The 18,804-nt window shown below is 41.1% G+C and overlaps 1 protein-coding gene across 1 annotated transcript in view; it reads left to right on the top strand.

Moving 5' to 3' along the window:
• The window catches only part of LOC127432516 (EH domain-containing protein 1-like), a 44,781-nt gene that overhangs the window by 13,357 nt on the left and 12,620 nt on the right, over positions 1 to 18,804 (top strand). Inside the window, exon 2 of the mRNA XM_051683714.1 lies at positions 11,208 to 11,305. Coding sequence (XP_051539674.1) covers positions 11,208 to 11,305 — 98 coding nt within the window. The remainder of the gene's footprint in view (positions 1 to 11,207; positions 11,306 to 18,804) is intronic.

Raw genomic sequence — 18,804 nt, 5'->3', positions numbered from 1 at the left:
CTTAAGCGGTTAGCCAAAATTTTTGACGATAATTTTACATCTGGTTGGATCAGGGAGATTGGACGGTAAACTTTACACTCGCTTGGATCTTTGTCCTTTTTGGGCTTGTGTCATAGTTGGAGGAAGCTTTCCATTCTTTAATGATTCAGTATAAACTTCTAACAAAAGTGGAGCCAGTTCTGTAGCATAGGATCTAAAAAATTCTGCGCCAAAACCATCTGTCCCCGGAGCCTTGCCAGTAGGTAGGGACTTAATACCTCTTCAAGCTCCTCCAAGGTTATCTCAGAATCAAGTTTTTTTGCTCAATCGTCAGTTTAGGAAGATCTAATGGTTCCACAAAGCCTCTAATATCTTCATCAGTAGATGAAGACTTGGAACTATAAAGATCAAGATAGAACTCTTTAAAGGCATTATTAATATCAATGGCTGAGGTAAAAATTTCACCACCAGCAGATTTCACTGAGGGAATGATAGAAAGAGACTCTCTCTGCTTTATATATCTAGCCAAAAGCTTCCCTGCTTTGTCACGTGACTCAAAGTATGATTGTCTTGCCCTGAATAACCAAAACTCCACTTTCCGTGACAAAATAGTATTATATCTATATTTCAATCGGGTCAATTCTCTGAGGCCATCAGCTGACATACGGCGCTTCAGCTCTGCCTCTGCACTTTTAATATTCTCTTCCAACTCCACCAGTTCTCGTGCTTTGGAGTTTTTGATGAATGAGGCCTACTGTATGATCCGACCCCCAAGAACCACCTTAAGTGCTTCCCAAGCCACGCCCACAGAGGATTCTGAGGACCAGTTGGTCTCCATATAAACATTGATTTCGGTCTTTAACATTTGTTGGAAATCAGGATTTTGCAAAAGGGACACATTAAGGCGCCAACTATAAGATTTATTTTTCTCTGTATATGACAACACCTCTAAACTCACCAGGGCATGATCTGAGACTAAGACATTTCCAAATGAGCAATCAACAACAGATGAAATGAGGGATTTGAATATAATTTTTTTTTTTTTTAGAATAAATCTTATGGACTGATGAAAAAAATGTATAGTCCCTACCAGATGGGTTCAAAAGTCTCCAAATATCTGTAAGACCAAGATTTTTACACATCCTGTGAAGCGTCAATGTTGCTCTAGGGGGTTTACACACATTTGCTTCACTGTGATCAAGGACCGAGTCCATCAAAAGACCAAAGTCTCCTCCCAACACCATATCATGAGGGGTGCCAGCGGTCCGCAGCATCCCCCCAAGATCTACAAAAAAGCCCTGACCATCAGCCCCAGGCACGCAAATACCAACCAAAATCAACCCCCGCCCCTGAACTTCAGCCAAAACAACAACGACCCTCCCCAATTTACCTCCAGTCCATTTGAGACATCTGAACTGCAGATGCCCATCAATCAATACAATGACTCCCTTGCTCCTACCTGAGCCAGCACCAAAAAAAAAAAACACGTCCACCCCATATCCTCCCAAATTCCCCAGCTTTCCGTGGGGAGAGACGTGCCCCCTGAAGACACCACATCACACTTCCTACGTTTAAGAAAAGTAATAACCCTCCCTCTTCTCATGGGGCGCCCCAACCCATCCACACTCCACGCAGAGAGACGGCACACCCACATCAACATTCGACATCCCGATATTGTAGGAAAAACAAATTGTGTGTCGAAAACAAAACCATACAGACCACACTCAGCCAGCATGAGGAACAAGCACGAAGAACGAACAGATCAATCCACAGCTGCTCCAAAGGAGCGCCACCCAATAGAACAAGCTCCAGCCGCCAGGTGGAACCAACACAAAAAGAAACAAAACTGGCATCCCGGTTCCCTGGATGGTCGAGTCAACCCACCCGGAGGCCACACAAAAGTACACACCATGACCCACATAATCCTCCAACCTTATAAAAGACATCCTCTGTGAGGGCATGTGGACACCCCGTGGTCATCCACAATGTCCACTCTCAAACTGGCCGGGAACCTCAATGCAAAAGTTATCTTTCGTCAATGCAAAAGTTTCCCTAAGGAAAAGTGCCACTCACAAACTAACTCCAGCTGCTTGGCAGAGCCAACGCAAAAAGGGAAAAAAAAATGATGCCCAGCCTCCGCAAAAGCCAGAGCAAGCACAGCGAGTCGACCCACCCACATGAGAAACACCAAATGGTTCACCCACCCATCGATTCAATAAAAGACATTGCCTGATTGGGACATGTAAATACTCCGACCGTCCCTTGCCTCCACTCTCAGATTGGCCGGAAACATCAGAGTAGAAGTGATCCTTCGCTGATGCAAGAGCCACCCACACTCCCTGAACCGATCACGCCTCCCCCCCGCCGAACCCGCAAAGTCTGGGAACAAGAAAACGCCATGGTTCTTCCAAGAAAGCCCTCCGCCGGTGCAACGCAAGATCCCCATCGGACGATCCCAGAAATCTGGCCAGAATCAACCGGGGCCCACCACCCCCAGTAAATCCGCGAGCCGGAACTCCGCGAGCCCACCTGACCTCCAGCCCGCGGCCCGCCACACTGAGCAGACCCGGGAAAAGCCCGTCCAGGAACCCCACCACATCTCCACCCCCCTCATTTTCAGGAACCCCAGCAATTCGAATGCCACTTCCACAGCTTCCATTCTCAAGATCCTCAAGCCCTTCAAGGAGACGCCCCAAACCAACCCCGGTTGTGGGCGGACCATCGGCCAACCCCCCCTCCGAAGACCCCGACCCGCCTCTCAACATTAGTCACTCCTGCAACCAACCCAGAGAACACCTCACTTCAATCGCCGCACAGCGAGACCCTCCAAGTCAGCAAGAACCCCTGTCAGCACCACCGACATGCAGGACAACCGATGCCGGACCACTGCTCCTGCCGCGCCACCCAAATCGAGTCCCCGGTCCGCAGGCCCGCCGGGGCCCCCATCCCGAACACGTAAGTGTCTCTCAATGTCTCCAGAACCCGAGGATCCCGACCTCCCCACCATGTCCCGCCTCAAAGAGCAAATGCGCAACTGGGTGAATCAAATCCCACCAGATCATAACATGAAAATAATTAAAAATTTAGCAAAGTGCGCAGAGCTCGTTGCCCACACGTCCACCCCCCGCAACCTCCCCTAAATGCATGTTATTGATCTTATTGTGAACGATTCATCCATGCGTCATGACCAGAGTCACAGCGCTCTCGTGAGCATGGAATCAAGCACTTACAGATATGCTCCAAGGCCGCAAACTTTTAAAGAATATGCCATCGGAGGAATACTGTGACTTAGTCATATCATTTTCTCTCAGATATAAACGTGTAGTGTCTTGTTAAATGTCGACAGCTGAAAATTGCCCATTTGTAGAATGTCCTGATCATTAGCTTTATAGCTAACCTGGCTGACTGTATGAGTCTGCTATTTTAATTTTAACCAAGTTTCTTGACTGAAACTTCTAGCTACATAATGGAAAATGTATGTATGTATGTGTCATCAAAAACCTTTACTCTTCATGTTGCATGGCAGATCCAAACAGACACACTACTAGACACTACAAAAGATCGGTAGTACAGATAGTGCCTTTTATAAAACATGAATCGTATTAGATGATCTTAGGAGCACAAACCATAAGTTAATACCCTATATTACACAGTGTACAAGATCTGCTATGCCAATAGTTTAGTTTCACATTATGTTAATGTATTTAATAAAAGCAGTTTTAAGATAATATTTATTAGAATTTTGCATTTTAGAACTTTTGTGTGAATGTTTTAGGAGGTACTATTACGGGGTCCCTTCATAAAATACAGCGTCATGTTCTGACAGTGATAACTGACTCGGTTATTGCCATCTTTTTCAGATGTTTCCCCTGTGTACTCCCCATCAACTTTGAGCATTTGACTCACCTGCTCCAAAACTCAGTGGTTCCAGCTCCAATACAGGACACCTTTTAAAATGTGTAATATGAGATTCTTTATTTTTCTGTTATGTCAGATTTCTTTTAAGTTACAATGTCATGTCTTAATGAAAGTGCAATACAAAATTTAAATAAACAGTAACATTGTCTTTGGGTTGACTTACTTAAAAATAAAAATCTGTCATTTACTCACACTCATGTTTTTTTAAAACCTGTATGTAACACAGTTCAATGGAAAGGAGGCGGCGAGAACTGGTGTGATAGTATAAATAATAATGTAATCAAGAACTGAACCAAAAGAGAGACACAGATGTCGGGCAGCTGCCCGTAACACTCTCTCTGTCGCACCGCCGTCTCCACTCGCCTTTATCCCTCTCGGGCTTCGTCAGCCTAATTAGGGGCCGGGTGTGCGGAATCACGACCCGGCCCCGCCCTCCGCCCTGCCACACTGTACTATTTAGTTTCTTCTGTGGAAAATGAGAATACATTGTAAAATGTAGATGCTGCTAATGATGCTGAAATGAAAGCGAGGCTGTCAGTCCCTATCATAATTCCTGACATCTCCTTTTGAGTTCCTCCCACAGAAGAAAGTCAGTCGTTTGGGTTTGGAACAACATGAATATGAGTATAATTGATGACTCGTCTCATTTGACAAAATATTGTTTGTCATTTAGTTGACAAATCTTTTGTGTTCTATCAAGGCATTTTGAGTTAAATAGGTTTAAAAGAGTGTCTTTTTTTTAACACTTTAAAGCAAGTCTGTTGGCTAAAAGGTATGATTTTTTTGGTTACAAATTACAGGTTGTCATGCATGTTACAACAAAAGACAGTACATTTGAGTACATGTATTTACACACACAAACACTGGAATTGAACATTACAACTGGAGTGCTTGCATTTTGCTTGAGTTTGTTGTACCTGAACATCCTCATTGCCACGTCATAGGTTACATCAGTTGTCTGGGACAGATACTCCTAGTCAGGGTAAGAGCATTCTGTCCTCCTGTATCTCACAGCCCATATATGTCCCGAGTAAATAAGTGAAACGCATTGTTTTACAGGGTTAACATAATTATTTCTTGTGAGTAACATTGGACTGGTCAATAACACTAAGTGCTAAAAATGTACAGTAAATCCTTTGAAATAATACTTCATTTTGTGTGTGTGTATGTATGTGTGTGTGTGTGTGTGTATGTATGTATGTATGTATATATATATATATATATATATATATATACATACAGTTGTGCTCAAAGGTTTGCATACCCTGGCAGAAATTTTGGCATTGATTTTGAAAATATGACTGATCATGCCCCTTGAAACAACCACACCATCTTTCCAGAGCAGCCTGTATTTCTCCTGAGGTTACCTGTTGTGTTTTCTTTGTATTCCGAACAATTCTTCTGGCAGTTGTGGCTGAAATCTTTTTTTGGTCTACCTGACCTTGGCTTTGTATCAAGAGATCCCCGAATTTTCCACTTAAGTGATTGAACAGTACTGACTGGCATTTTCAAGGCTTTGGATATCTTTTTATATCCTTTTCCATCTTTATAAAGTTCCATTACCTTGTTTCGCAGGTCTTTTGACAGTTCTTTTCTGCTCCCCATGGCTCAGTATCTAGCCTGCTCAGTGCATCCACGTGAGAGCTAACAAACTCATTGACTATTTATACACAGACACTAATTTCAATTTAAAAAGCCACAGGTGTGGGAAATTAACCTTTAATTGCCATTTAAACCTGTGTGTGTCACCTTGTGTGTCTGTAACAAGGCCAAACATTCAAGGGTGTGTAAACTTTTGATCAGGGCCATTTGGGTGATTTCTGTTGTCATTATGATTTAAAAAGGAGCCAGATAACTATGTGATAATAAATGGCTTCATATGATCACTATCCTTAAATAAAAGACAGTTTTTTTGCATGATCAGTCATGTTTTCAAAATCAATTCCAAAATTTCACAATTTCTGCCAGGGTATGCAAACATTTGAGCACAACTCTGCGTGTGTGTGTGTGTATGTGTAATATATATATATATATATATATATATATATATATATATATATATATATATATATATATATATATATATATTAGCATAATGTGAAACCACATTATTGGCCTAGCAGATCTTTTACACTGTGTAATATTTATGGTTTGTGCTCCTAAGATCATCTAATATGATTCATGTTTTATAAAGGCACTATCTGTACTACTGATCTTTTGTAGTTTGTCTGTTTGGATCTGCCATGTAACATTAAGAGTAAAGGTTTTGACGACACATACAGTTGAAGTCAGAAGTTTACATACACTTAGGTTTTTCATTTCAACCACTCCACAGATTTATTAGGTTTATTTATTTACAGATTTATTTATTTATTTATTAGGGCATCTACTTCGTACATGACATGAGTAATTTTTCCAACAATTGTTTACAGACAGATTGTTTAACTTTTAATTGACTATATCACAATTCCAGTGGGTCAGAAGTTTACATGCACTAAGTTTATTAGTGCATGTAAAGTAACACAAAGGGCCTGGAAGAATGATCAAAAAGTGTCAAAAAATGACTAAGTCAATGCATTCTGGATGATCTGTTGACATAGGGTGTGTGTTGCAGTGACTGTAGCCGAGGAGGGTGTGTGGGCATGCCTTTAAGTAGCTTGGAAAATTCTGTCTCCTAGAGATGAATGTAATTTGGTGTGAAAAGTGCAAATCAATCCCAGAACAACAGCAAAGGACCTTGTGAATATGCTGGAGGAAAAAGTAGACAAGTAGCCAGGTAGTCAGCGGGCTGGTGACATCCAAATAATTAGGCACTAACCTTCGATAATAGCCAGACAGCTCCAAGAACTGTGTCACCTCTTTTTTGGTTCTTGGGCAGGTCGCAATCGCTGCGGTTTTAGCAATTTGGGGTCGCACTTGCCCATGGCCCAAGTGGAACCCCAGATACCGTACCTCCACCCGCCCAATTGCGCACTACTTCGGGTTTGCTGTGAGTCCTGCTCGTCGCAGCCCCAGATGCTGCATTTCTATGTACCACTGCCCCTGGGGTTGTCTCGATGTGGTGTTCTGTGAGATTAGTGCAGCCAGGGAGAGGTGAGAACGTTTTTGCAATCTGGCAACCTCCGTATGTTGTGACGGCGAGAGGTGTTCTCCAGAAGGGACCGGAGTGAACTGATTAGCTTTTAGACTCACATCCTGACTGAGCTCCTCCCTTTCCGGAACTACCAAGGATACAGGGACCGCCTCTCTCCATGGTTTTAGTAGATTGAGGTGGTAAATTTGACAAGCCCTGCCCCTATCAGTATGCACTACCTCTCAGTCGACTTCCCCAACTTGCCGTGTGACCTCAAAGGGCCCTTGCCACCTCGCGAGTAATTTTGAGCTCTGTGGGCAGTAATACAAGTACTTTATCTCCCTGTGCAAACTCCCATAGCTGAGTTCCCCTATTATACAGCTGGGACTGACGTTCTTGCGCCTGTAGCAAATTTTCTTGTGATAGATGCCCCAATGTGTGGAGTTTTGCTCTCAGGTCAAGAACGTATTGAATTTCATTTTCGCTTTGTGAAGGTGTCTCTTCCCAACTTTTCTTCATGACGTCTTAACACGCCATGGGGCTTTCAAACGGGGAAAACCCTGTGGAGGCTTGCGGGACCTCTCACACTGCAAGTAAAAGGGGTTCAAGCCACTTATCCCAATTCCGAGCATCTTCGTGCACGAACTTACAAATCATATATTTTAAGTTCTTATTAAATCGTTCGACTAAGCCGTCCGTTTGTGGATGGTTCACGCTTGTCCAAATCGATTAAATACCCAATTAGTCGTACAGCTTGTGTAGTGTACGTAACATGAAAGTAGTGCCTTAATGAGTGAGGATTTCTTTTGGAATCCCCACTCGGGAGATTATTCTGAAGAGTGCCTCCGCAACATTACGTGCTGAGATGTTGCGAAGATGTACTTTCTGGGTATCGCATTGTGTAGTCCACCAGAACCAACGCAAAGCAATGCCCACGTGCTGACCATTCTAATGGCCCGAAGAGGTTCATGCCAACTTTGTCAAAGGGAACTTTGATCAACAGAAGAGGGTGCAACGGTGCTTTTGGAATGGCCGGCAGATTCACCAGCTGACATTCGCGGCATGTCGCACACCACCGGCTAACATCCCTGCGAATGCCCGGCCAATGGAAATGGGCCATGAGATGGCTTGTTATTTTCCCCTGTCCCAAATGACCCGCCATCGGACTATGATGATCCGCCTGGAACAACATTTCTCGACAGCTCCTTGGTACTAACGACTGGGTTGTATCTTTTGTCTGAGCGTCCTGCGTCACTCGATACAACCAATTATTTATAATTGAAAAATAAGGATATGAGTGCGCAATGCTTGGCTGAAGGCATTGACCATCAATTACTTTCACTTGGTCAAACGCGTGCTTAAGAGTCTCTTCTCACATCTGTTCCAGAGGGAAATCCCCAGCGGGAATTCCCCTAAGGGCTGGGGAAGCCGAGGCTTCCCCCTCTCTTACGTCATCCCGACGCGGAGCTGACGTAGACGGCCTCGGTTCTGCCTCCCCAGTCAGCGCAATGCACACCCGACCCATCCACACACAACCCCTTTAACAATGCTGGAAAAGCTGGCCAATTAATACCCAAAATTAGTGGATGGGTGAGTCGGGAACTAACCACAGCCTCAATATTATGCTTTTGAACCTGAAATAGAATAGTGACATTCACTACAGGATAATTGTAAATATCCCTGTACACACACCTCACCCTCACCTCATTATTTGCATCCAATGCCCCATTTTGAACCAAGCATTGATGAATGGAGGTTTGGTTACAACCTGAATCCACCAAGGCTTGGTATGTTACCACCCCCCCCCCCCCAAATACTTGTGGGTATTTGCTACATCCCGGCTCGATCGGAGGCAGCCTGTGGAGTGTCTGGAACTTGTTCACAGATGTGTCCCATTTCCCCACAACTCCAACAGATGGGTCCAAACCTCACGCCCACACCAGTGTTAGCAGCCTCCCACCTGAGAGGAAGAATTTGTAGAGCTGGGGGAGAGAGAAACAGGGGTCTTAGTACACCCCCGAGGCCGGGGAACCGGGAACGGGATAGGGCGGAAAGATGGAGGGGAGAGGGTGGGGCAGGGGGAGGGACCAGAGAGAGAGAGAGAGAGAGCAGGGCACACCGGCCCCCGGGTATTCCGCTAAATGGTCGACCAGGAGTTGTTGGGCCTCCCCAGTCAGCAGTGGTAGGAGGTGGACTGCCCATTGCGCCTGTGGCCATTCCAGAGCTTGGGCCGTGTGCTCAAAGTTCCAGAAAAGCCTCCAGGTCATCTTACGCCCCCATCTTTGCCAGCATCACATGGGGGTTCGCTGTTGCCGGGGTCGCTGCATGCACCCCCCCTACACTACACATGTTTATAACTGAGAGAAAATTATACGAACCTTAAGTCACAGTATTCCTCTGGCATCCGTTTCTTTAAAAAAATTTGTGCCCTTGGAGCATATCTGTAAGTGCTTGATTCCATGCTCATGAGAGCGCTGTGACTCTGGTCCCATACTGATAGTAAAACAAAGTGTGATTGGTTGAAGAAAGAACATGCTACGATTGGTCCGAGTAATGTGTCCGTTATCTGATTGGCTTGAGGAGACGATGGGTGGAGTCCACCTATTTGTGGATTGCCCGCAGCTCTTAATAAATGATTCAGAATTCACAAATGTGAGCTGCCATCCACAAATGCACAGCAAGCAATCTTCAAATAAATGCACACTATTCACAATTGAATGCTGGACAGAGTTGTGTTTGAATTTTGGTCACATTTTAGCTTTTGAAAAATGATCAAATCCATTTATTCCATCAATAAATATGTTTTATTGCATATATTTTGTTAGATGTTCATTGTTTACATGCATAATTTGTACTATTTACAAGTATTTACACTGATTTGTTGAACACATGCTTAAAACCGGTACTGTCTCTTTAAGAAAAACGGATCTTCTGTAAAGAGCATCTGCAAATGAGCGCATATTAATGAGAAAAGACTCGAATGTCTTTACTGCTTCCGTGCTATACGTGGTTAGAATTAAATGTTTATTTTTCTGTTGTTTTTGATCATCTGAGTGTAAAAGATAGAAAGTGTATTAAAAGAGACATTATCCATTGGCAAATGGATTGCTTTAATCTCGTTTTGGACACACAAAACGAGTCAAACCACTCAACACAGCGCTGAACTCCTCCTCCACAACACTACACATTTACTGGTGAGTTGAATCTGAATATTTTCCTGCCAGTGGCTATTCATTGACATTTAAGTCACGTAGCACGAAATTTGGTTGCAAATGTGAGTGATTTTTCTCTCATTGTAGTTGTGAGAGTTGCACAAAGAGTAAAAATCATTCTTGGGACTTAAGAATGGACATTGAGATCATTCAAATGAAGATCACGATGCATCTGAAAACATTTTTACCCAGTTCTAGTACCCCCCAACCCTAACTCCAAACCTAAACCTAACCATCAGTGGAGTAATAATGTGGTGTTAGAGGGGGAAAATGCAGCATCAGAATTGATTATTGATTATTTGAATGCGATTACTTCCTGGTTTCAATGCGGGATCCGAACCCAGGCCTCCTATGCTGCTGATGCAGCGCGCTTCCAGTTGCAGCACAATTGAAGGTGAACACGCTTGAGCCACTGCAAAAATGTGTGATGGGAGATGGCGCAAGTTAGGCTTTTCACTCCAAATACCATCCAAAATGACATAAACAGTCTTTGTCAAATGGCAGTGCATCCAATAATGAGTGGAATGCATGCAGAAGGGAAATGTGAGATATGCTTGGCAGGAGTGAAGGTTGCAGAGTGGAGGGAATAAGTTATGGCACTCTTTCTGGAAAAATGAAAGGGGAGGGGAGGGAGGGGGGTGGGGGAGATAAGTAAAATATGTATTGTGGAACATGGCAATAGGGGGTTTGAGGTTAAGATTTGTTTGTTTTTTTTGGACTAAAATATGCTGGTATGTTAAAAGAAATGGAAATTATAGCACACAGTCTAATCTGCAGGCTTGGTGCATGAATGAAGAACAGAGAAAGATAAAGAGCAGGCTTTGGGTCATGGAAAATCTGAGGTAAGGTCAATAATGATAAGATTTGGCAAGCAAGAAGGGAATTCCTTCCAATCAATAATTTTGCTCACACAAAAACATGCAAGACCACTAGCCGTCTAAATCACAAACTGTTTTAAACTGGTGAAGTGTGTGATTGTGTCTTACCAATAATTTTTTTTTTTTTTTTTTTATCCTTTTTCTCAGGTTTATATGTGCTCAGATGCCAAATCCAGTCCTGGACAGCATCAGCATCATAGACACTCCTGGAATTCTGTCCGGAGAGAAACAGAGAATCAGCAGAGGTTGGTATTTTTCTTCCACTTTGGCACTGTCTTGCACTTTCTTTCATTAACACCCCCCCAGTTTACTTTCCTGAAGTTACCACAACTTCATATTCTGTGTCCTATTAATGCAGCATGAGCTCCATTTGCATAGACAGCTGTGAGTTTGCAATCTAAAAGTGTTTGTGCTTACATTTGTGTCTGCCAACACACCCTTGGCCCAAGGAAAAGACAAGATGTTAATTCAGTTAGCTGCTATGTTGCAACAGTGTTGAGAGGGAAATATTTTTAGTTTTCCTGTTTGCATTATAGCGCAAAAAAAAAACCATGCTCTTTCCATAGGCCCTTTTCCTGTAGGAAGAAAAGGATGTTAAAAACCTAATTAATCTATAGTGAAAACAGCTTGGCTGTCCATTCCCATTAACCTATGATTTGGCCAGAATATTGAATAATAATAAGTATATTTAATGGCTAATTGCCTTTTAAGTATTAGAGCGGAATGAGGTTCAAGTGTATTTAGTTTCCCTAGAAGTGCTTGACTTGTCCAGACCGGTTATGGGACAGAAATTACAATGGAATGCACTAGTATTTTGTTTATTCAAAAAACTCTAAGAAAGCATTGTGTATGGAGGTAAGCGATGTCACGCTGAGGACTCTTCCTGTGCTTGTCTATCTGACGTGGCATGTGTGTGCTTGTGGTCCTCTCTCTGCTTTCTTCGTAAGACTCTGTAAATGTGATCAGAGGGTGAATTGCATCTACAGATAACAGTCTGACAAAGAGGGGGAGGGGGGCAACGCAAGCCAGGAAACAGACGTGCAAATGAGCGGACTGCATGAATGAATCCATGTTCAAAGATCAGCTTGTGTGCTGTTGGGCATGTTATGCCATTTTTGAGGGGGTGTAGGTGTATGGCTGTAAAAGTTGTTTTTGTTATCTTGGAGTGGCTTTCCTGAATTGCATCTCCCATTAAAACCACGAACACTAAAAATATTAATGTTAGTTGTCAACCTCACTAATCGACTAGTCAGTTGTTGGGCGACTAGTCAATTAGTCGACCACCCTGACACATTCCTAATGGAAATTTATAAAATCTTTAAGTCAGGTAATTTTTTTTTGTGAGGTATGTATTTTTGTAGTAACACAATATTTTCTAAGGATGCACCAGTGTATTGGCCACCGATATTGATGGGCCAATTATCAACAAAATTAAAACCACCAGCATTTTGTTCATAAGCATGAAAATGCTGATATGAAAAAAACGCAACGATTTTACATTTTACGATTAGTTACATTTTATTGTGTTGTAAACAGTTTTTCCAGTCTGTAATATAAAGAAATGCCTACCAAAATAAATAAATACAGAAAATGTCATGCATGTTGAATATGCATAATGAATTTTCTAGAATAATTTGTACTGTAAAATGTGAGTTCTGTTGTTTAGAAGTATTAAAACAGAAGCACAAAAATGTTTTAGAAGTGCCAAATAACCTATTTGTTTGCATGCTACTGTATACAAAGCAACTTTAACGATTTAACCAACAAATATTGCATTACATCCTATATTTGTAATGTTCTGTCATATATAAAATGTAAGTTCTAAGGTTTAGAATGTCAAAAACAGAAGTGCAATAATATTTAAAAGTGGAAAATAACCTATTTGTTTGCATGCTACTGTATATAAAGCAACTTTAACGATTTAAGTAATCTGATTAGAAATTTGTAATGTTCTATCCTAATATTTATTCTGTTTTATTCATAGTTCTGTGGTTCAGAATGGCAAAAACAGAAGTGCGAAAATAATTTTAGAAATACAAAATAACCTTTTTCACATAAATTTTATGATCATGCTTAGTTTATCTTCTCTTTTCAAATATTGTCTTGTCATGGAAAATATTTGTTAGATCAATTGAATAGCTTTTGCTCCTCTTTGTAAATGTTTAAATCATAATTCTAAAAAGTGATATGATGACAAAAGGCAAGTACTGTAAGCGGAAAATTGTTGGGACTGGTATCGCCCAACTGTTTTTTTGTTTTTTTGTTGTTGTTAAAGTCAGGGATGCACCGATATGGAATTTCTGGCCAGATACGATAACCAAGAATTCACAGCTCATTGTGGCCGATAACCGGGAATTTTTGGTGGTTAGAATGGTGGTCCCCGTCGATAGTGCGATCGCCTTTCAGCTAGGTCCCCCTTGGTAGCACTTGCTACGGCCCTGCCAGTCACACAATACAAAACCTAATCTGTGTAGGTGTAATATTTGTGCTAGCACTAGCAGCCAGACTGAGAGTGCAGCAATTGGTTTCTGTGTGTTATGTATGAGCGTGCATTGTGGACATGCACGGACACTTGCGCTCATCTGTGACAGTTCCATTGTACAACTCATGAGATGTGATCATAATCATAATGGAAATAAACACATCATACAGATCAAATAGTCATAAGTCTTAATGCTTGAAGTCTCAACTCGTAAAGTAAAACAAACAAATTTGTTTCCCTCACAAACTGTTAAGTAGGCTTAGGATCGATTCCTTTTTCATCCATCAATAATTCGAAAATGTTCCCAATGATTATAGATCTATATCAGAACTTTTTCAGAAATAATGTTAATCGTTGCACTATAGTTTTTGTCTATTCATACATTTATATTTATATTCACAACTTTGACAAAGTGTAAGTGGCAGCGTAACTTATAGGGGGTCGCACACCGGACGCATCTGGCGAGACATGTTCTAAACTTCGAAACAATTATTTTCTATGAATATATGCACACTGATGCCCAGCTGCAACCTTGGAGGCTGCTCAAAAGTATGCAGCGCCACGGAGCACAACTCGCGTAGTTTTCCATTAAATTCAACTCTAATCATTATCATAGGACCAAGATTTACTCTAGCAATCACTGGATGATATATTATGAATATATAGTATATCTTTCATATAGCATACACAAAGTATTTTTAGCTACAAGTATGTCTTTGTGGTTTGACAGTTTGAATGAAGCCTATTTAAGGATACATATTAGGGAAATTGCATGATTAACGTCACCAACTCATCAACGTCACTTTGTTCATTCTTGAAGTACAAAAAAACCTTTGTAACTGTTGTGTGTATGGTGACTAGATTCACAATTTTGGACTGCCACCTGCACCTCATTGACGCATCCTTCAGGATTAAGTTCAATAAATGTTATATCCAAAAAAGCTATTACGCCGGACCACATTAAACGGAAGGCCAACTGAAAGTGAATTGGAAAGCACAAACATTAGGCTTGTAATTTAAATGTCACTAATGTTAATATATCGATGCCTTAAAATTATGTAGAAAAAATAACATGCCGATCAATAATCGATGTATCGATATTTTGACATTCCTAGTTTTTAGCTATCTCAAGTTGCAGTGTGAGGATTATTTCAAGATCTATGCACCGTTTTCCTTTATGTTTGGTCTTGATTTAATCACAAACCTTTGCTGTAAGTTTCCACGCAATAATAATATTTTGATTTTCCCGGTCATCGGCCAATAATATATCGGCTGCCGATATATTGTGCATCCCTAGTTAAAATCGTATCAACCAAAAATGTTCATATCAGTGTGTCTCTATTTCCATTGACTAGAAATTTCTCTTTGTAAATGCACCCTCTTTAAAAAAAACATTTATTTTTAAAATACTTGTCCACTAATCATGAACAACTGGAAAGGCCATGGAAATTCATGGTCAAAAGGTGTGGGAACCCTGATGTTAATACTATGTATGGTAATCCCATGGCATTCTTTGAAGTACCTTGGAGTACCTTATGAAAAAAGGTATGAGAAAACACCGATCAGCACATCTGCCTAATATTGTGTAGGTTCCCCTGGTGCCGCCAAAACAGCGCCAACCCGCATCTCAGAATAGCATCTGAGATGCTATTCTTCTCACCACAATTGTACAGAGTTACCTGGGTTACCATAGACTTTGTCAGTTCAAACCAGTCTGGCCATTCACTGTTGACCTCTCTCATCAACAAGGCGTTTCCATCTGCAGAACTGCCCCTCACTGGATGTTTTTTGTTTTTGGCACCATTCTGAGTAAATTCTAGAGACTGTTGTGTGTGAAAATCCCAGGAGATCAGCAGTTACAGAAATACTCAAACCAGCCTGTCTGGCACCAACAATCATCCATGAGATTATCTAATCAACCAATCGTGTGGCTGCAGTGCATAAAATCATGCAGATACAGGTCAGGAGCTTTAGTTAATGTTCACATCAACCATCAGAATTGGAAAAAAAATGTGATCTCAGTGATTTGGACCGTGGCATGATTGTTAGTGCCAGATGGGCTGGTTTGAGTATTTCTGTAACTGCTGATCTCCTGGGATTTTCACACACAACAGTCTCCAGAATTTACTCCAAGTGGTGCCAAAAACAAAAAACATCCAGTGAGAGGCAGTACTGTGGACGGAAATGCCTTGTTGATGAGAGAGGTCAACAGAGAATGGCCAAACTGGTTCGAAATGACAAAGTATATAGTAAGTCAGATAACCGCTCTGTACAATTGTGGTGAGAAGAAAATCATCTCAGAATGCTATTCTGAGATGCGGGTTCCTGCAGTTTTGGTGGCACAATGGGGAACTACACAATATTAGGCAGGTGGTTTTAATGTTGTGGCTGATTGGTGTATGTTTATCATTCTGTACCATAAAAGTACTATGGTATTACCAAGTGATGCTGACCGTGTATTATGGTTCCGCCACAACTTTTTTGTAAGGGAGTGATCTGGTGGAGAGATATAATGGAATATTTAAAGGAGAACTGCCTGTGAGCTCCATGAGGGTTTGCAGGCATGGATGATGACACTAACCAGGTACTTAAGAACTCTCTTGCATTCCATACTGTACAGCTCTATTTCACATTGTGATTATTTAGCTTGGCTTTCAAATGGGCCGCACCCTGCGGTCTCTGATAAGCAACTCTTCCCCCCCCAGCGCTTGGCAGTACCTCGAGCGTGTTAAAGTATTTTCCAGGTTTTTGGCTGATACATGGCCCTCTAAGTAATGTGTGAGATCACATATGGTGACACAGTATTTGAGATGCATCCAATGTACTTCATACTGAAATTTTTCACACATGGTGTGAGAGTCACGAGGGCTTAGACTCATTAAGAAAGCAAGAAGAATTGGAGGTAACAGCCCTCTGTCAGAGGCCAGCATAACTCTCTCTTTGCTACCCTTTGCCCTCTTCCTCGCTCTAGGGCAGTATGAGAGCCATAAAGATTGATAGTGAAGATGGTGATGGTTTGCAAGGCATGGCAGTTAAAGGAATTCAGAGGAAATGCAGAAGAGTCACCTACAACTCACCACAAAGATTCTATTGTTTTAGAGGGCAATGAAGTGAGGCATGAAGGGATTTTTAAAGTGTGTTACCCTTTAAAGGGATAGCTCCCCCTCAACAATGAAAATTATCTATTCATTTACATATTCTCATGTTGTTCCAAACCCGTATGCAACAGATAAAGAGATGTTTGCACAATGATAGCCAAAGTTACTGTTCACTTTCATTGCATCTTTTTTCCATATAAAGAAAGTGAATTGTGACTGAGGCTGTCATTCTGAATAACATCTCATTTTGTGTTTCATGGAAGAAAGAAAAAAGTCAAATGAGTCTGGAATGACATGAGGGTTATTCAAATTTCTTTTTTTTAATTTTTTTTTTTTGGTGAACCATCCCTTTAAAGGATGCATGAGAACCACTACAGAGATGCTGAAATGGAACAAAAAATGTGTTTAAATGCGCCACAAAGTGATTTCAATGGGCATATTTTAATGCCTAGATCATTCCCATGCTTGTGTCATCACAATTAAAACCAAACGTTTTCTAACAGTTGTTTGGAGTATTTCACATGATAACAATTGTTCTTCACCCCAGAAAGATATCTTAAAGGTGTCTACAGATCTTGTGGTGCATTTTAGCAAGCCTGTTTCTTCACAAGTTGTGTTTTTTTTTAAAGATTCCAGTTCTAAACTTCCTCTTTACTAATGTTACAGTAATTGAAAGCTGGTGGAGGGAAATGTGAGGAAAGCCCTGTTCGTGGCATTATCTAAACATGGAAAATTTGAGTATTTGGCTCCTCAAGTATATTGTAAGAGAAAAAGTTGTTGTATTGGCAACGAAAGGCACACACACTCACCCACACATTCATACACGGAGGAAAAGTGTGAGTCATTGTCAGGTCATGGCTCGTAGTGTGGTGTGTCACCAATTACGGCTTATACTGAAGTCAAGAGGATGGCATGTATGAGCACCCCAAAAGCAATAGGTTTAAGAGGAAATCTGGCCCTGTCTGAGAATGATGGGATGATCGGTTATGTAACTGATCCGAAAAACATGGATATTCAGATAGGAATGTCAGCTATTTTAAGAACTAGCCACAATCATGCAGTTCTTTGGAAATAGTGGAGCATGTTTTCTATTTTAATTCAGTCCCTTTTTCTTAATTATTTCTATTTTTTTTACTCTTTATTATCTCTACCCACTTCATTCCTCATGACAATGTGATCTCCATATTGTGGGTCTAGACTGCTGCTCTTTTTTTACATTTTCACATTCTCAGACTTTTCACATTTGCTGACAACAGATCAGTGAATGTGTAAAAGGGCTGCTTCCAAGTTATGAACTGTAAAATTAATTAACCTTTTTTTTATATAAAATATCAAAATCATAATATTTTATTAAACAATAGCTTTGATAATATGCTGTTTTAATAACTTTAACTGCACAAGGACAAGTGGATATTATTGTTTGAATTATCCTGCTCACTTGTAGACTTTGAGAGGGTGGTTAATAATCATCTGAAGTCTGCTGACTTGACATAGGTCCTTCTTCCCCTGACTTCAGTTAGGCTTTAAATGTAGTTAACTACAACTCACACAGCAGTGAATGCACATATATGCCCTTTAAGTCAGGTTGCTTCATTCTGGTATGTTTTTTTTACCACCTTGTATTACAGTTTCCAATCCTGTTTTCCCAACATGATCACTCGGGAAGCAGGCATGTTGTTTCAGAGAGTTCCAGTACCCTAGGGTTGGCCACATATTGCCAACTCACTTATAAGTGACATCTCGCATCAGACATTTTTGCATTAGCTCAAGTGTGTTTACCTTTCCTTGTGGGTCGACTGGAAGCGTGTTGTGTCAGTAGCATGGGAGACCCAGTTCAAAATCCCATGTTGAAACCAGGAAGTAATCACGTTCGCATAATCAGTGATGAGTGAGGTTGCATTTTTTTTGTTTTTATTTAATGGCTGAGACCTAGTAGGGTGGCCGATATAATGCAGATATTTACAGGATATGATAAAATGTAATAAAATAGTAAATGACATGTACATAAAATTGCTAAAAATAATTAAACTTTTATTTAGCATTATATTTACTCAATTTCACATTTAACTGTAACAATATCTTTTAACTTATGCAGATAATTAAAAATGCCAAATACCAGCCAATTTATTGGCCTCTGCGATATCGATCGACCACTACTGTTTTC

This window comes from Myxocyprinus asiaticus, chromosome 42, assembly GCF_019703515.2.
Source record: "Myxocyprinus asiaticus isolate MX2 ecotype Aquarium Trade chromosome 42, UBuf_Myxa_2, whole genome shotgun sequence".
Lineage (NCBI taxonomy): Eukaryota > Metazoa > Chordata > Actinopteri > Cypriniformes > Catostomidae > Myxocyprinus > Myxocyprinus asiaticus.
The sequence above is the reverse complement of the archived record's forward strand: the minus strand, read 5'-3'. Positions and strand labels throughout refer to the sequence as shown.